This window comes from Thermothielavioides terrestris, chromosome 5 (assembly GCF_000226115.1).
Source record: "Thermothielavioides terrestris NRRL 8126 chromosome 5, complete sequence".
Taxonomy (NCBI): domain Eukaryota; kingdom Fungi; phylum Ascomycota; class Sordariomycetes; order Sordariales; family Chaetomiaceae; genus Thermothielavioides; species Thermothielavioides terrestris.
The window spans coordinates 3,980,319-3,998,288 of record NC_016461.1 but is presented as its reverse complement, the minus strand read 5'-3'; the positions used below and the strand labels follow the sequence as shown (position 1 = coordinate 3,998,288).

The following is a 17,970-nucleotide window of genomic DNA, read 5'->3' as shown; positions in this document are numbered from 1 at the left end:
GCCCAGCGCGCGCAAGTTGTGAGGTGCCGTCGCTATGTGCGCCTCGTCGGCTATGTGTGCCTCGTCGTGGACCTCGTTGATGATGAGTGGATGCGCTCTGTTGAGGAAGCATTGAAGGTACATGCATGCCCGGGGTATGTGCGTGTTGCCGTTGCTGTTTCCTATTTCGGTAACTAGAAGCTGCAAGCACTGTTGCCTGGCGACTGACTTCCTGAAGTTCTCGCTGCCCCACTTCGGAACCCTGGAACCTCAACTTAGCAACCCCTTCCTCCTCATGCTCCGCCATGGATGCCCCGGAAGAGGATCTCGACGTCAAACTGCAAAAGATCTCGGGCGATCTCATCGCCGATTTTGACAAGTCGCTGCATCCGTTTCTGAGGAAACAAGATGTCGCGGGTGGCGCTGTGCGGTCACGGGTGCGGACCCGCGAAACGGAGCGGCTGATCTCTTCTGTGAGCTCCCCGCCGCCGCGCACTACCTGCCTCTGACCTGCACTGACACCGACACCGCATCAAGTTGCTGGGACCTTTTCAAGAACTCCCCCAGCTCCTCGACCCTCACCTGCCCAAATGGCTTCCCGCGCTGGGAGACGCCTTTCTAGAGTACCAGCTCACACGCCGGCACGCCGCCGTGCGGTCCACCCGCTCCGAGCTGTTGATGCCGCTGCCCCGGGCCATCTGCAAGCTCGTTTACACCTTCTGCAAAATCCGCGGCGAGAAGGTCATCGTGCGCTTCCTCAGCAACGAGGCCAAGTACCTCGAGCTGCTCCTGTCGGCCCTGGAGGAATCCGAGAGAGCCGCCCAGCCATCCGCGCAGTGGACGTGGGAGGAGCGCTATGTCGTGCTGTTGTGGCTGTCGCATCTCATGCTGGCGCCGTTCGACCTGTCGACCATCTCCTGGCAGGAGGTCGAGGACGACGAGCTGGTCCGCATCCCCGGGCTCGCGTGGCCGGCTGGGCTACCGAGCATCACGACAAGGATCTTGCCGCTGGCTATCAAGTACCTGTCGGTGCCCGGGAAGGAGCGTGACGCGTCGAAGGCTTTGTTGGTGAGGATCTCGATGCGCCGGGACATGCAGCAGCTTGGCGTACTTGATGCGCTAGTCTACTGGGCTCTCGCTGCACTTCGTCCGAGCGCGGAGGAGGCAACAGAGAGGACGCCGTATCATTACATTGGCGTGCTATCGTTCCTCGCCGGCATCTTGGCGTCGTCGTCAGAGACCTCTGACATGGATCAGTTCCTGGCGACCATCTTCCAAGCTGTGCACGGCATCGCATCCGAAGACACCAAGGCGGGGATCGTGATGTCGTCGGCTCTGGCCCGCAAGGCGATAATCAAAGTCATACGGGCTATCGCCGTGATGTCCTTGAGGAACGCGCAGGGCGTGGCCGGGATTGAGATCGTGGAGACGACCATTGGCTTCTTGCTGGAGTGCCTCGCAGACAACGACACGCCCGTCCGATTTGCGGCCAGCAAAGCCCTCAGCATCATCACGCTCAAGCTGGACCCTGTCATGGCGACGGAGGTGGTCGAGGCCGTCCTCGAGTCTTTGAACCGCAACGTGTTGCGCGTGAACGATGGCCAAGTCTCTACGCTGGCACCCAAGAAGGACTTGAGCATGGTCGATCCGCTGGAATGGCACGGTTTGATGCTTACACTTTCCCACTTGCTGTACCGTCGATCCCCTCCGGCTGATAACTTGGCGAGCATTGTTCAGGCGCTGCTCATGGGCCTATCCTTTGAGAGACGGAGTACTTCCGGCAGCTCCACCGGGGCAAATGTCCGCGACGCGGCCTGCTTTGGCATCTGGGCGCTGGCACGCCGGTATACCACGGCCGAGCTGTTGGCAGTACCGACTGCCTCTTGGGCCACCGGACCCTGTTCAGGATCATCGATCTTACAAATCATCGCCATTGAGCTCGTCGCCGCTGCCTGTCTGGACCCATCGGGTAATATCAGAAGGGGCTCCTCGGCCGCGCTTCAAGAGTTGATCGGGCGCCACCCCGACACCGTCGAAAAGGGCATTTGGCTTGTTCAAACCGTCGACTACCATGCTGTAGCGCTGAGGTCACGAGCGCTGCAGGACGTCGCCCTGGGTGCGACAAAGCTCTCTGGCCAGTACGGAGAGGCCATCTTGGATGCCTTGCTGGGCTGGAGAGGTGTTGGGGACGTGGACGCAAGTGCAAGACGGGCTGCGGGTGCCTCGTTTGGCACCATTGCTGTGCAGCTGGCCTCGACGGATCCCAACCCCGTTCAGCGCCTGGCGCGATCTTTAACCCTGGTCCTGAATCGCATCAAGTCGCTGGAGGCCCGGCAGGTTGAAGAGCGACACGGCCTTTTTTTCACTTTCGCGGCTGTCCTCGATGCTCTTCCGGCAGCTGCCGGCACACGGAAGGATGTTGTGCTGAATGAGTTTGTTGATCTTTCGATAGATGCCCTGCTGGGCATACTGGGAGATTGCCACACCAAGACTTACCGCCGGCCAGAGCTTGTTGCCGAAGCCGCGAGCCGGTTGATTATCTCGTCATTCCCCGTGCTACAGGCTGCGACATCGGTCGCCGGCATCCTGCTGCCTGGGCACTCTCTTACGACCAAGAGTGGCGTTGAGTTAGCTGAGCTGGCGAAATGCGCGTCCATGAGAACGGTGAAGGTGGACTCTTTGATCCGTGTTGTCGGATATAATCTTCAAAAATGGCTCGTCTGGCCAGACCTCGATATCATCGCCGCCGCTTCCGAGGCGGCCGTTGTTTTTGTGATATTTTGCAGCGACACACAGCGCGACGAGGCTATCCGGGGGTGGGCCGATGCCGCCCGGGCGCGCCAGTCATCCAAAACTCGCACGACGAGCGGCCACTTCTCCGCACTTGCCTCCGTCTATCCGCTGGCGTCGACGCTAGCGTTAGAGGAGGACAAAACATTGATTTGCGATGCCATCACGGAGCGTTGGAAGAACGATGTCGAGACAGACACACGCGCGTGCATTCTCCAGAGCCTGACAGGGAGCGACCTGCTGAAGCAGAACACCGACGTGTTACTCGAACTCGTGGCCGAAGGCCTGGATGACTACCACACCAACGCTCGTGGCGACGTGGGATCTCAGGTGCGGTTCCAAGCGATTCGGGCAACAAGATCATTGTGGGAGGGGCTGGGAGAAGGAGAAGAGCATTGGGCAAAGAAACAGCACCTCGTATCCGAACTATTCTTGCGTATTCTGCGACTGGCGGCCGAGAAGCTCGACCGAGTCAGGGCTGAGGCGCAAACAGCCCTCGCCGTTGTCTTGCAGCCAAGGTAAGGTCGTCCCTGACGCCCCGCGGCAACTGCTAACCGCTATCAGCCAAGCCGCGGCGCTGCGCCGATCTACGTTCTCGTCCAAGTCATACTTCCTCTTCTTGCTTGACCTGCTCCGTCAGGACTGGCTGCACCCTGCCGTGTCCCTCGTAAAAGCTGACCCGGACCGCTGGATGGATGCTTTGTTATCCGGGTTCGTGTCGTCCGCGGACACGGGCAACGAGGAGCTGGTCATTGCAGCCCGAGCGGCACTGTGCGAGTTCTGCGAGCGGTCGGCTGCCGACACGGATGCCGTATGCGCCGCGCTCGCCCGGAACCTGAAGAGCTGGCAAGGGACAGACCGGGTACTGGTCCCGACCCTCGAGGTGGTGGCCTTCCTGTTCCACGTTGGCATTTTCGCACGGAACAGCAGCGTCAATTACAGCAACCTGTGTCTGCAGGTCCAAAAGGCATGCTACAAGACCGGCAACGTTCGCAAGATCGAGGCTTGCATCAAGGTGTACGGTGCAATCGCGGAACTCCGCCGCGACGCGCTCCCTGCCGCGGACAGCAGTGATTCCCAGCGGAAGGAGGAGGGTATTCGCCAGGCACGAACCCGACTGAGCGCTCTCATGTTCCACCCCTGGCCGCGGGTCAAGAGCATGGTCGTCGACGAGCTCTGGGGAGTTTATTCTGAAGAGCCCGCCACGCAGGCGCTCAAGGGCGTTGACTGGGGAAGGGCAGAGAAAGAGAAGATCAAGAGCGTGGTGGGCACTCTTGGGGCTGGCTCTGGTTGGCTAGCCTGACCGCCTTTTTGCGGATTGCAGCACGATTCATCCGGCGGAGCCAGGTCCGAGCCAATCAGGGGGACGGTGGGGCGGGGGGCATTCTCTCTCGACAGAGGGAACAGAGGAAATTGCCTGTTCACTTCTTGCCGCCGTTGGCGGCTGGCCATCGGTCCTCGCCGGATGAAGAGGACACGTCAATGCGGCACATGGCAGCCCTGTCAGTGGCCCCCACCCGGATCGTAATCCCTGTCCCGCGGAAATGCCAAGACCGAGTTCGTCCAGTCGATTCGCGTTCACTGCAGAGCACTTTTCTGGTTGGCATGTTCTGGAGTGTTTCCCCAAGGGGAAGTCCGTGGCCCGTCGGCGGCCGGCCATCCAGCACTGGATGATGCCAGGTCAGCTGGCCCACAAAAGTTGCACGCAATCGAGGGAACATACGGAATACACCATATACGAGAGCGCTCCCCTTGCTCCCGTCTCACCATCTCCTTATTCAGCCTTGACAAAGCTGGCACAGAGCGACCGTGACGTGCGCGCGGGCTGGCTGCAGTTCAACGGTCGGACCACGCGAGGGCCCCCGGCGTCCAACGTTGGGCAGGTCGCCGACTAATTTTGCAGGGGGGAAGCTGGAAAGGTCGCACTGCGTGCGGGTGGGGGTTAGGGCATTTTCGGCCCCTCAAGTTCCCTTGCGGCCCAACTTCCCACGTGCACAGCCTGTCAAGGCAGTTAACTCCGGGGCCCCCTCTTCGGGGCTCGACACCCCGGTCCGCCGAGAGGAACACGCAATTGCTGTGCCGTTTCGTGACAAATTGCAGAGCGGCACACGAGAGCAAAGGCCACATGCGCGGCAGGAGGTGGCCGAGTGTCGTGTCTATTGGGGAGTGCGCGACACATCAGAATGGCTCGTGATCATGGAGGATGATGCCTTGCCCCTTCGTAAAACGAGGGCCAGGAGTAATGGAATCCCGCTTGAGATCTGGTGCCAACGGCAAGAAGCGGTCATCAGCATGGGCATTGCGCCGGGTTGGCGCCAAGCAACGGATCGCCTGCGGCCACGGCCGGCTGTCAGACGGCGCAACTTCCGCTCGGCGGTATGCAACGGCAATCTGGACTGCCTGCTCATCATCAATCTCGACGATTGCCGGCAAGGGTACGGAAAACATACACCACATGATGAAGTGCACGGAAGACACGCGGCAACACTATGGATGAAATCCGGGGTCGCGTCGGGCGTGCTAAAATTGGCGCACAATGCGGACCCCGGTTGGAGGAGTGTATCACAGGAAGCAGCGCGACGGGCTTCTTCTCCTTGTCACAGCGGAGCGGAGCTTGGAGGCGAAACGGCAGCAGCGGGTGTGTTTCTCTTTCCGAACGGCATGCATACTGCGGTAGGAGTGTTCGCTCCTCTTCGTGCGACACATCCCGCGTCGGTTGCCGAATGGGGAAAATTTTGACGTGGTTGGTCAGAGAAGGACAAGTTCTCGTTCCTTGCCTTGATACTTGGCTGGCGGGTTACCTCGGTACAACGACCCATCGGCGAATGACGAGGGAGAGAGACTCTTTGGGCGAAACCGGCTCTCTCCACTGTTGTGTGTTGAGATTCCCTGATGAGTGTCTCGTGCTTATACTCCACGCAAGGGGCTCGCCCCGATGGGGCAGGAGAGAAGCGGCTCCTGTCAACCTTCTTCGACCGACGACGGCTGGTGAGGATCTGATTACCCATGTTCCATCCCAGAACACTCATTCTCCCTGGACGGCGTGTTGTGCGGTGGGACGAGTGGAACCACGTTGTAGTGGATACTAGCCGCATCTCGGAGTTGTCTGGACGTGATAGAAAGAGAAGAAACACGTGAGCCCCTGGTGCTCACCGTCACCCTACTGCGGTATACTACCTCATCCTCCTTCGACTGCGCCCTGTCATGGATCCACACAAGCTCCCGTGAACGGTTCTTCGCATCTCTACGAGCTGAGCTCGGCTTTCACGGAGCTTCTCAGGCAGCTCAAGCTTGCGGGTTCGTCTCCACATCGGGCTCGAGTCCTGTCATTTATTCCCTCCATGTTTCAACACGGCTCGGACGGGTTGATGAGTCCCAGGGGCTGCCAGACGGGAGGAAGGTCATAGGATGTCGGACCAGCGCTATGACATCTTGTGCAGAGACGGATGCTATGTACCGGGAATTGGTGACTTAAAAGAGTCATCTGGTTGTGCCCTGAACCACTTCAGCTCCACAGGCCACTGGGTGGGCTCAGAGTTGTCCAGCAAGAATGGCTGACCGCTGCCGACGGGCTTATAGCCAAAAAAGAAGGCGTTGCATCCTCGCATACGATCAATGCGGATCTGCTTGGCCAGAGTTAGCAAGGAGGTTTCCACACTCATGCAATGATCCTGCCAACGGCCCGCCGCAAGCGTTTATTGCAAACCGACGTTGCACGCAAGCGGCTTGCCAGCGGTTACACGGCCATCGTATGTTGTCAAATGAACGCTGAGCAGCCCTAGTGTTATCCCGCCATCGTCAGTGACACGGCGTTTAAGCCTCCCGGGGCTCGCAAGAGATCTGTGTGCCTCCTCCTCGCACAGGGCGAAGCCAGAGACGACAGGATCCTGCCAGCCACGCACGCTGCACGCCGAGCGGAGATTCGGATCAACGCCTCATGCGGACGGAGCCTCCTCGGCTAGGCGGGGCCTACTGTGTACAGTACGGAGAGCGCCCATGTTCGATCACCCGCAGCTTCCTTCGAGGGCCCTTTCACGCCCTTGGCTGTTGCCGATGTCACGTCCTCCGCATTCTGACGCTCGGGCGACATGGCATTGCTGCATGTCCAGCCTTCGTTGATTCAATCCGGGCAGGGATGGGAAGCCGGTTGGTGGAATCCGCCATCCACACCACATGTGCGGATTTCATACAGGCCGAGTTCGTTACTCACTTCGATAATCGTGTTGGAGGGCTTTGCTGTTGGCGCAGAAGGAGGTCGGATACCAACAGAGAGCGTCATCATTTGTGGCACTGTGCTACAGGCAGCCAAGGCTCACACCAGGCGGCGCTGCGGATGCGGATGATACGCCAGATCGAGCGGCCAATTCCCGCGCGTGCAGACAACCACCACCCACCCACCCCTCCATCCTTCCTTGGCCGCCCTGCGACCTGCAGCCGAGAGACAGAGAGAGGTGTGACCCCCGCCCTGCAACTGCTTGGCCTTCGCAGACCGCCTTCGGACGGCCCGCCCCTGACGTCGCACGAGGTGCATTTTTTACTTTCGCCGCAGAACCGCAACGAAATCACAGCGTCCGTCCGACGCCCGAAGAGGGTCGGGGCGCCCTCGGGCCATCGCGTTGCCAGCGCGACTCGAACCGGCTGAGGCGGGAAGCTGCAGGACGGGTGACCGGTGTGAGAGAGACACATCGGACTCGGCAGCAGCAAGGCAACCAGCCAGCTAACCAGCGTTGCATCTACACGACAGACTCGTACCTTTTAGTGGGCCCGGAGGGCAAGATCAGGGTACGAGCGGGAAGTGGAGGGAATGAGAGCGTAAGGAGAGGGAATATACATAGTACATACACGCGTTTTTATATGTCCTGTTGTGATCGACATGCAGCATCGGTGCAGGGCCAAGCCAGGCCGGTGCAGGACGGAAGCAAATCGGAAGCAGATGGATGAGGAGAGGAGGAGCAGGGTGCGTTCGGAGCTGGCCGCAAGCCGCCAATTGCCAACGCCAGGGTGGGGGAGCGGCTTTTGTCCAAAACTACTTGCTATATCATGTGCATGGAGGCGCTGGTGGCTTGCTGACGCTGCGGTGTCGTTCCTCCCGCCTTTCCATCGCTCGTCCGTTTGGCCGATGAACTGCGGAGTGTATGTACGGAATACAGTACACTACACTACGGTGACGAAGAGGCTTGTTGGGCGCGGCAGGCTCCACGACTGGCCAAGGCGAAAAAAAAACGAAAGGTGCTCTGCCCACTGCTGGGCCGATCCCCCACCCGATCTTGACAACTCGCCGCTCGCTGCCCAGCCAGTCAAACGCCGATTGATGAGTGACGCTTGGTTCTGAGTGGGCAACTGTCGACGAACAGGCATACCCGGCCAAGCGAAAATTGGCAGCAGCTGGACCCCCCGGACTTTCGACTTCAGTGTGTGTGTATTTCGGAGACTACCTAGGTAGTATACCTACACGGCACCACACCACACCTGACTACACGCACTAGTGTAGCTGCGGATCGAGCCCGCTAACTAACTAGCCCCCCCGGTCCCAGGTTGGGGGCCCTCTTTTCGCCGCGGCCCAATCCCGCGGCGTGAACTGTTGGGGGGCTTCCCCTGCAAACTTGGAGCAAGAACGTCTCTCGACCACATCGACGCCTCACCTCCATCCTACCGTTCACACCACACGTCCGGGCGGCTGTTTCCGGAAGAAGACTAGAGATCTTCTCTTGTCGAGTATTGTTCCCTCTGTCGGCGCTACACCGAGCACTGCGAGTCAGCTTGTGCACTCTTCCCGCGCATGATTTTCCGTACCGTGTTTGGTTCGGACGACGACGCCACCATCTCTGCCCGAGGACCAAATCTCTGCATTGATACACCGCGCCGCTTGTCAGTTCCGAGGACGAGTCGAGATATCCTTCAACTACCCCCTCTCACTGCGCACCAGACACACACACTCGCGTCATCCCGCGTGATCGCGTCAGAGGTGCGTGCTCGCCTCGCGAAGCACGCACCCACGGCCACAAGACGGCACACGTACCCAAGGGCTGCCCTTCCGGCGGGGAGGAGGAGGATCTCGCCATGGAGGCGCTCAAGTCCCTGATCACCAACGTGCCGGACTGGCTGAAGAAGCTCGACGAGCTCAACGGCCAGATCGAGCAGCGCCAGATCGAGCTCGCCAAGCTGACCGAGGAGGCCAGGGCGGGCTCGCCCGAGGGATCCTCGTCCGGAGCCGCGCGGTCGATACGGAACAAGGGATCGACCGAGTCTCTCAAGCCGCGCGATGAGCCCGAGGCCCAGCCGCGCGATGAGCCCGAGGCCCAGCCGCGCGACCCGCCAGCGCCGTCCGACGCGGCCGGTCCCGCCGAGGCCGCCGCCGCCAAGGCCCGCACCGAGCAACCGGCAGCACCGAGCAGCCCGTCGGATCCGCATTCGCCCTCGGCCCTGCAGCGGCAAGTGAGCCAGATGCGCGCCGCCGGCCAGGCACGCGCGCGCGCGATGCTGCGCAAGCGACAGCGCACCGACTCGGTCGTCAGCGCCGAGGGCGCCGGGCCCGCGTACCGCACGCGCAGCATGATCATCGTCTACTACGACAGCTACGTGCAGATGTTCTTCGAGGAGCTCGTCAAGTTCGTCAGCGCCAGCCGCAACATGATGCGCAAGGCCAAGATGGCCGCCAAGGTCGCCCAGATCAAGCGGCTCGCCGAGCTGGAGACGCCGGACGACGAGGCCGACGAGGATACCACCAAGCCGCCGCCAATACCGAGCTCATCATCCCCGGGCGACGCGCCCATCGCCGCCGACCCGGCGCCCACATCATCCGGGAGCAAACCAGCAGGCGACGACGACGACGCCGAGCCCTCGCTACCCTTCGTCAGCACGCGGCGCATGGGCCCCAGCGCGCTGATGGCGCGCACGGGGCGCAACCCGTACTCGCGAGCGGCCGCCATGGGCCGAGCCTCACCGGCCGCGGGGGCGGCCGCCGGCGACGTGTACGACGAGCTGGACCGGGGGCTGGACTACGTGCAGAGCATGTGCGAGCACGCGGCGCACCAGTTCCTGCGCGACGGCGACTGCGCCGAGGAGGTGGCCAACATCAAGCGGCGGCTGGCCGAGACCAAGGAGCTGGCGGACCGCGAGATGGAGCGCGTGCGCCGCGAGGACCCCGCCGCCCTGCTCAAGGTCGGCGACGACGACGGCATGCGCGGCCGCAGCTACCGCCCGCAGAGCATGCGCAAGAGCGTGGTGAAGCCCGCTGCTCCCGCCGAAGTGTCGGCGGCGGCGCCTGCGGCGCCGGCGGCCGGAGCCGAGAAGCCGCTCGAGGTGGATGAGGGCGTGGGGGACGTGGATGCCGAGGGCTCAGACGATATGCCGAAGCTGGTGTACAAGAGCACGCGGAGGATGATGGGCTAGCTTGCCTAGGTGGGACGGGGCGGGAGCGGAGAGTTGAGCGGGAGCACGTATGCGGGCGGCCGGATGCGGGCTGCGGGCATGGGACACAGGGGGCCCTTCCCCGTGACACGGGGAGAGCAAGGGCCGCCCCTGAGCTCACCCTGGAGCAGGGAAGGTCTTTGTTGGACAACGGGCGCACAGGCGACGGGGCAACGCGCAACATCTCCAAGCTGACGATACCGCGCCGCTGGGGCCGAGATGGGAGTCAGGAGACGGAATCATCGCGCGACACACCGAGTTTACAAGACCAAGAACCAGGCCCACACGGGCCCGGCATATCGGCATCGGAGTTTCTCTTTACACAACAGCGAGCGAGCGAGCAAGCGCCGTCTATTTCACAGGGGCAGAAGAGCAACTTTGGCTATCTGATCTTGGCTATATTTTGCAAGGGGATCTCAATCGTTTACAGCATTGGATGGATAGGATCTGGACAAAAAGTTGGCATTGCAGGAGCATCATCATTTTGGATTGAAAAGGGGAGCTGCTATCACTGTGGGTACATCTGGGCCGGCGAGGGAGGCAGACTCAAGCAATCCGAATCTAAGTGGCGCCACTTGAAGAGCTGTTTTACATATCCGGGTATAATACACTACATTGGCATTGTTGGATTGCATGCGCCGAACACAGTCTCCTCTGAATTGACGCAGACAGTGCTGGCTGCAACTCCGCCCCAACAAGCCAGAACCTCACTCGCAACATGCTCTGCTGTGTTGTCCGCGCATGACGCGTTCATCAAGGGCAAGGGATCGATGTTGTCCTGTCCTGCCCTGCCCTGTGCCTGTGCAACCCCGGGTCACGCCCCCGAGCCAGCATGCTGTTCTAGAAACGTCGGGCACAGTCGGATTGCAAACCGATGCAACCTCCCTTCTCCAAGGGGGGGCCCGGCCGCCCCGGTCGGCAAAATGGCTGCCGAGCGAAAACCGGGCTCGGCGGCTGCGGTAGTAAGTTATAGTGTACATTTACGGATTACACTACGACGTTTCATACCCCAGGTGCCATTCAGACCGAGCCGGGCCGAATACGTGGCGTGCTGGACCGGGTTGGGCGCGGCCAGGGCGAGTGCGTGCACCAACTACACAACGCATGTACGGATTACTACGTATGCAGTAATGTTTAGGGATCCCGCATCTCCGGCCGGTCATGGGCGCATGGTGAAGTGTACTGTACGCCAAGCACAACTGCCGAGACGCTGATGGTCTGGTTCGGACTGGCGGATGTACATCGAATGTTCCCGGCAAGGCCTGGACAGCGTGGACACTCCGATGACGGCGGAACATGGCATCCACACCGCCTGGTGATGCGTCTTGAAGGATTCAGGTAGGTACATACACTACATAGCACATGTATGTCCATACGTTGTGTACACCGCCTCGCTGACCCCGTTTTTTAATTCCTTTCCCGCTCGGCCAGGCCCTCAGACAGGATGTCCAGCGCAGTCTTGCGCTGTACTCAACAAGTCCCGCGTGAATTCCGAACGGGCCAGGTCGGGAGGGTTTATCACTGACCCCCTTCCTTCGGTCCCGGCGCCGAGTCCTGCCGGGGGCCGCCTATCTATCTCGTCCTGCCCGGATACAGCTAACTACCGCCCTCGCGCCCGTAGCCACGCTGCTGCCCTGCGCTGCTCTATCCGGAGCTTGACAGACCATGTTGTCCAGTGACTTGACGATGCCCTCCTAGCCAGCGGCTCCATTCCGTATGGGGGCTCCCATCAGCAGGGATCCATACTCACATAGACGCGCCAGGCCGTCCCTTGTCGCACAGAAGTCGATGGTGAGGGCTTGCTTGTTCGTTTGCTGGTTTAGCCTGTGCACGGCTCTGGTCTGTCTGCCTCGTTTTTGCCTTTTTTTTTTTTTTTTTTTTTTTTTTTTTTTTTAGAGTTATTGGAGGTTGCTCATACTCAAATGCCAAGCCATCCAGGATGGATGTTATCATGATGCGTGTGAAGCAGTAATCCGTACGAAATATACTGGAATAGTGTAGGAGGCTCTGTGTTTGCCCTGATCGATCCCTGTAGTGTGCCGGACCGGCCCCTTCCGGCGCGGCCCACTCCCCCGACGCCGTTGGCGGGGTCTGCGGGGCACGCCGTCTCTCTGCCGTCCTCTCTCCAAAGCAACCCCAAAGACGGCATTGAAACCCGCCATGACCGACAGCAGCAGCGCGAACGCCGAGGCCCTCGTGCCAAAATTCAAGTTCGAGCGGCTGCTCAACCAGGGTGCGTGCGCTTTTCATCCAGCCCACCTTTACCTATGTTTTTCAAGAAAAAGAGAGTAAATTGTCGCTGACTCGCTGCCCCCAGACCAAGCCGGCCGGCGGTGCGCGCTCTACGGCGCCATCGACGGCCAGCCGGCGCTGCTGGTGCTCGAGCGCGCGCCGTTCCCCACCTCGGCCGACTACCTGGGCTCGGTCGCCGGCAGCCTGCGGGCGCTCAAGAACCTGGGCGCCAACGACATCTACCACTGGTACCTGGCCAGCAGCGGCGAGATCGCAGCCGCAGCCGGCGGCGACGGCAACGCCACCGCCGACCACGAGTTCGCCGACCTCAAGATCAACCTGATCTGGCCGTGCACGGAGAAGCACGTCAAGAAGTACAGCAAGCAAGGGATGCGCGTCGTGACCGAGACGCCGGCCATCTACCGCGAGCACGTGCGGCCGTACATGGCGGCGCAGCGCGCGGAGGGCCGGCTGAACTGGGCGTTCAACATCATCGAGGGCCGCGCCGAGGCCGAGGACGTCATCTACCGGACGCCGTTCGGGCAGGACCCGGAGGAGGGCTTCCTGCTGCTGCCGGACCTCAACTGGGACCGGCGGACGATCGAGGCGCTGCACCTGCTCGGGCTGGTCGAGCGGCGCGACCTGTGGAGCCTGCGCGACCTGCGGCGCCGGCACGTCCCCTGGCTGCGGCGCATGCGCGCCAAGTTCGTCGACGCCACCACGCGCGTCTACCCGGCCGTCGAGCCGGACCAGCTCAAGCTGTACGTGCACTACCAGCCGACCTACTACCACTTCCACATCCACATCGTGCACGTGGCGCTCGAGGCGGGCGCGACGCAGGCCACCGGCAAGGCGTTCGGGCTGGAGAGCATCATTTCGCAACTCGAGACAATGCAGGGGGCCAACGGCGAAGACGGCGACGACGCCGGCATGGACGCTGTTACGCTATGCTACACGCTGGGCGAGGCCAGCGACCTGTGGGTCGACGTGTTCGAGCCCCTCAAGAGGAAGAACGGTACAGCTTCTCGATCGCCATGACCAGATCGTTGACGCCCGGGCCGGTCGGGCACTCCTTCCACTCGCCGTCGTCGCGCACGCAGTAGATCTCGTTGTTGAGCCGCACCGTGCAGCTCTTGGTCACGCCGGCCTGCGGCAGCGGGCGGGTGTTAGAGAGAGAGCGGAGGGTATCTACCTAAATGGGGCTGCCTGCCTGCGGGTGGGTGGGTGTGTGTATGTGTGTGTACGTACCTTCGCTGTCCGCTCCACGCTGTCCCGCAGCATGCCGATGCCAAAGGCGCCGTCGTCCTTGGTCGCGCAGTCGTTGAGCTGGTTGAAGTCGATGGCGTGCTCCAGCGCGCAGTCCTCGACCAGGCTGCGCTGCGGTATGTGTTTGTAGTCTCGCATCAGGCACATGGTGAAGCCGAGGAATGTCTTGGGGTCGGGGTAGAGCCGTTGCGCGCAGAGTTCGATGATGTTGCCGAGGCCTGTCTCTTTGTCTTAGCTCGGCACGTGGTGCTCAGCAGGTATCATCAGAAGCAGAGCGACGTACACTCCTCCGGACCGTGTTTGCAGGCCACCCCGTCGTCTTCGTCCGTCGGCCTGTCGAGGTGTCAGATAGGTTGCGCTGGGGAAGGAGACCTTTGGCAGGCGGGCGGGCAACACATACTTGCCGATAAACGACAGCGTAAAGTTGACCTTCTCGTGGGCCTTCTGCATTGCCGGCAGCACGAGCTCGCGGAGACAGTCCCTAGCGTCCGGGCACTTGCTCATGATGTGCGCCTCGAGAGGTACGAGTGCATTCGTCGCCGCTACGGGCGCCGGGCTCGGCGGGCTTGGCAGGCTCTGGAGGAACGTTGCGCGGGTGTGGAAGTACCAGTATGTGACGGCAGCCAGCGACAGGTAGCCGAGGGCCATGAGCAGCCGCGCGGGGCCCACGCCGCGTCGGATCGGCGGCGGCATCGGTGCGTGTTTCTCGTCCATCACAGGGTGTCCTGACCCGTAGTCTATGGGCAAGGTATGATCGTTGAAAGCGCTGCGGCGTTGTTTCGGGGACCGTGATGGTGATGGCGGTGCAATGTCGTTATCGCGCGGAGAGGGTTGCGAGAGCTAGGTTAGCCTTGTCAGCGTGGGGCTCCTGGGAACTCCATTACAGCAGGCCACATGGGACAGCGGGGCATTGACGCTTGCTACCTTACAGAATAAGGTAATGTGACTGGGCCACTCGTCGAAGCGCAAAGTGCGCACCAACCTGCGAGAGTTACCAAAGGCTTTCTGGGCTACCTTACTGACATGATTTCAGTAGCAGGGGAAGAAGGCCACAGATTCTAATCAGGGGGCATCTCCTCCGGGTTGGGCCGAAATACAAGCAACTCGCAGAACCAGTGCAGTTGCGCCTTCCTCTTACGTCTTTCCATCACATTTCCTGTAGCAAGTTAGCGAGGCAGGCATGCCGCCGCCGAGTCGCAGGTGGACTCGAACAGCTTCCTCCTTGGGAAACCGTGGGGCCCAAACCACGTGTCGGTGGCTGCCTTCCATGCCGGTTATCCCGCACTGAGTTTAGATTTTCGCGTGTGCGGTTGGCAGTTTAGATAGCCTCGTCACGATAACTGGGTAGATACTCGGCAAAATACGTGAAGAGTGAGTGACAGCAGTGTTTTGCGCAGGCACTTCGGGACGCCAACGGTGCGGCAGTCATGGCAACCTCCGACCTGGACGGGTTCCTGCAGCCCCTGGCCATCGACGACGAGACGGTGCTTGAGCTCTCGCGCGAGCTGGCCTCAACGTTTCGCAAACTGTCCGCCGAGTCTCTGGACCAGTTCTTGCCGACTCCCATCTCCGAGTCCGTCTTGCGGCCTGCTCACCGCGGCCAGGGCCGGCAAGTCTGGCTCCGCCCCCGTTCCGCACACACCAAGACTGACTGGCCTGTCGCAGTTTCCTCGCCATCGACATGTAAGGTGACTGATGACTGGCGCCTCCTTGGGGGACCACCCTTTCGCGCACGTTTGCTGACCTCCTTAGCGGCGGTACGAACCTGCGAGTCGGCTTCGTTGAACTGCTAGGCGGTGACGAGCCTGGCCCGCGCGAGCTAAACCGCCTCCTAGAGCAGTCCTGGCCCATCCAGGAGCACCTGAAGCACCAGAATTCCGAGAGCCTGTTCTCGTGGATCGGCGCCCGCGTTGCCGATGTGGTGCACCGGGGGGCTGCAGCTTTTGGCCTGTCCGCCGCCGACGAGCTTCCCATGGGCGTCGCCTTCAGCTTCCCAATGCGGCAGAAATCGCTTGCTGAAGCCATCCTCATGCCCATGGGAAAAGGCTTTGCCGTCACGTCCAATCTAGACCTCGGCGGCCACCTCGTTGCGGGCTACGAGAAACACAGGGCCGCCGGTCTGCCGCGCATCAGGGTCGCAGCCATCGCCAATGACGCCGTGGCTACCCTCGTCTCGTTCGTCCACCGGTTCCCTGCAAAGTCCCACCAAAAGGCCGCAATGAGCTTGATCGTTGGGACCGGCTGCAACGCCACGCTGCCGCTGAAGCTCAGCACCCTGCACGAGAGTAAGAGGCCCGCCGCTATCAGCGTCCTGCCGGGCCAGGAAGCCCCGGATGTCAAGATTGCCGTCAACACGGAGTGGAGCATCAAAGGGTCCGCGCCGCCGCTGCGAAAACTCGGTCTGATCTGCAGGTGGGACGCCGAGTTAGACCAGGCCGGGGAGCTGCCCGGCTTCCAGCCGCTCGAGTACATGACTGCCGGACGCTATTTGGGCGAGCTGGCACGCCTCATCTTCGTCGACTACTATGGGACGATCCTCGGCCGCCGCGTTAGCAATCTTCCCAGGAGACTTCTCCAGAGATTCGGTCTTACGACAACGTTCATCAGCCATCTTTACCCGGACAGTCCCAAGGGGCCCATGCTGTCCCAGGTAGAGCAAGAGTTTCCACCCCAGGACGCCTCATTCCGATGGACATCGGAGCTGGCGGACGCGCTCTACCGCATCGCGAAGGCCATCGAGCTGCGCGCAGCCGGCATTGTCGCTGCGTCGACTGTCGGCCTCCTGCAGTGCGCCGAGGAGATAGCAGACGCGCCGAGTTCAGGCATCACAGAGCTTGCTGTCGGTTACACTGGTGGCTGTATCCAGCATTTCCAGAACTATCTGGAGGACACCCAGAGGTTCATCGACCGTATCTTAGACATCGAATTCGCTGGCCGTGCCCACGCCCGCGTCCTCCTTACGCCATGTCACGACGGCGGCATCACCGGAGCGGGAATCCTCGTACCAGGCGCTCTCGCGAGCCACAGCACATAGCATATGTTATGCACATCGTTGTCAACAGACATCGTTGGTATATTTATTTGTCAGCGGCTCTGGTGGATGCAGTCCTTTGCCTCAGACGAAGTACTTGGTGCGACGGACACCGCACACAACCAATGTCGGCCGCGCTCTCCTGTGGTACGGCGGGCGGGCATTAAGATTCCGATCATCGTGACACATTAGGCGCGGAGTGAGACAGCCCACTCATGAGGGGCTGGACGCAAGCCGACGCACTAGTGCAACGTCGCGATGCATCTTCCTGCATGTCGAGCCGCCTCCACCTGGAAGAGGATGCCTACGCGATTGGCCGCGCTTGGTGACGGCTGCCATGAGGGTCCAATGGCCCCTGGATTTCCCAGTTTGGCGTGTGGCAGGCAACAGAGCACCGGACCGAGCCTCGGAGGGATGAATTCTGCGGGAAGACCTGTTGAACACCATGAGGAGGGGTCTTGAGGAGTCATCGACGAGGGGCCGGATATGGCTCCGTCGTTCCCACGTTGGTCGTCAACCTAGCGGAGAAGGCATCTTCTCCTGTTTGACGGGTTGCGGAGAAGGGGAGCCCAAAATGGCGCCCCAGACATCAGACGCTTCTAATCGGGGTACCGCCCGAGCTGAATCTCCCCGGACTCCGTCTCCTGACGGCGGCGGCCATCAAGCAAGCGCCGCCCGAGCTCCAAGACCTCGGAATGTGCAACCGTCCTCGACGAGGAGACGCCCCTTCTGGAGGCACACCCGAAAGACGTAGCCGAGACTGTTGCCCCCACAACGCCGGGTAGCAACAACAACAACGCCCCGTACCTGGGCGGCGTCTCCGTCACCCACCCGCTTCTGGCTGCTCTTCCTGCAGGTCATGGCGTGCTCCTTCATCGCCTGCTTCGACAGCACCATCATGGCCTCGAGCCACCCGGTCATCACTGTCCTTACTTTGGCAGCAGCAACAGCGCCTCGTGGCTGTTGACCGCCTTTCTGCTGAAGTCGACCGGCTTCCAGCATGTACGTGGCCGGCCCGTCGGTGGCGGAGGAGCATGCCGTCATGGACCGCGCGAGGAGGTCCGTCGAGGTCATCAGGGAGCTAGCTGCTCGAGGCGTACCGGGCGCAGGTGGTTAGCAGCTACGAGGTGGCGTTGAGGGTCACGTTTCTGGGGTGTGCGGTGCTGGCGGTCGTGAGTTGGTTGTTGGTCCTGCCGGTCAGGCTGCCGCGGTTGGGGAAGAAGTGAGGGGGCGTATTTACACAGTAGGGTGTTGGAGGGGCA

At 61.3% G+C, this 17,970-nt stretch overlaps 6 protein-coding genes across 6 annotated transcripts; 5 read left to right on the top strand and 1 right to left on the bottom strand.

Moving 5' to 3' along the window:
* Positions 1 to 284: 284 nt before the first annotated feature.
* Positions 285 to 4,072, top strand: THITE_46289 (uncharacterized protein; the record flags this gene model as incomplete). The annotated part of the gene is made up of 3 exons (XM_003657153.1): positions 285 to 452; positions 517 to 3,287; positions 3,334 to 4,072. 3 exons carry the CDS (start codon positions 285 to 287, stop codon positions 4,070 to 4,072), a joined length of 3,678 nt encoding a protein of 1,225 aa, XP_003657201.1.
* Positions 4,073 to 8,615: 4,543 nt separating this feature from the next.
* On the top strand, positions 8,616 to 10,229 carry THITE_2122680 (uncharacterized protein). The gene has a single exon (XM_003657152.1). It carries the CDS (start codon positions 8,830 to 8,832, stop codon positions 10,159 to 10,161), a length of 1,332 nt encoding a protein of 443 aa, XP_003657200.1. The 5' UTR covers positions 8,616 to 8,829; the 3' UTR covers positions 10,162 to 10,229.
* A 2,110-nt stretch (positions 10,230 to 12,339) lies between these two features.
* THITE_2092369 (uncharacterized protein) lies at positions 12,340 to 13,449 on the top strand (the record flags this gene model as incomplete). The annotated part of the gene is made up of 2 exons (XM_003657151.1): positions 12,340 to 12,412; positions 12,497 to 13,449. 2 exons carry the CDS (start codon positions 12,340 to 12,342, stop codon positions 13,447 to 13,449), a joined length of 1,026 nt encoding a protein of 341 aa, XP_003657199.1.
* A 114-nt stretch (positions 13,450 to 13,563) lies between these two features.
* On the bottom strand, positions 13,564 to 14,561 carry THITE_2122679 (uncharacterized protein). The gene is made up of 3 exons (XM_003657150.1): positions 14,078 to 14,561; positions 13,961 to 14,010; positions 13,564 to 13,895 (listed from the first exon to the last, which is right to left on the bottom strand). The coding sequence occupies exons 1-3, from the start codon at positions 14,368 to 14,370 to the stop codon at positions 13,600 to 13,602; spliced, it is 639 nt and encodes a 212-aa protein (XP_003657198.1). The 5' UTR covers positions 14,371 to 14,561; the 3' UTR covers positions 13,564 to 13,599.
* Positions 14,562 to 15,104: 543 nt separating this feature from the next.
* THITE_2147597 (uncharacterized protein) lies at positions 15,105 to 16,711 on the top strand (the record flags this gene model as incomplete). Its single annotated transcript, XM_003657149.1, has 3 exons — positions 15,105 to 15,250; positions 15,282 to 15,311; positions 15,430 to 16,711. The coding sequence occupies 3 exons, from the start codon at positions 15,105 to 15,107 to the stop codon at positions 16,709 to 16,711; spliced, it is 1,458 nt and encodes a 485-aa protein (XP_003657197.1).
* Positions 16,712 to 16,980: 269 nt separating this feature from the next.
* On the top strand, positions 16,981 to 17,934 carry THITE_156571 (uncharacterized protein; the record flags this gene model as incomplete). Its single annotated transcript, XM_003657148.1, has 3 exons — positions 16,981 to 17,033; positions 17,374 to 17,710; positions 17,794 to 17,934. 3 exons carry the CDS (start codon positions 16,981 to 16,983, stop codon positions 17,932 to 17,934), a joined length of 531 nt encoding a protein of 176 aa, XP_003657196.1.
* Between the last annotated feature and the right edge of the window lie 36 nt (positions 17,935 to 17,970).

Bases quoted from the DNA above. Each gene is read 5' to 3' on its own strand.
- THITE_2122679 (XM_003657150.1), bottom strand. From the start codon at position 14,370: ATGCCGCCGCCGATCCGACGCGGCGTGGGCCCCGCGCGGCTGCTCATG. The intron at 14,011-14,077 runs GTATGTGTTGCC...ACACCTCGACAG, and splicing joins ACGCTGTCGTTTATCGGCAA to GCCGACGGACGAAGACGACG. The intron at 13,896-13,960 runs GTACGTCGCTCT...ACAAAGAGACAG, and splicing joins CAAACACGGTCCGGAGGAGT to GCCTCGGCAACATCATCGAA.
- THITE_2122680 (XM_003657152.1), top strand. From the start codon at position 8,830: ATGGAGGCGCTCAAGTCCCTGATCACCAACGTGCCGGACTGGCTGAAG.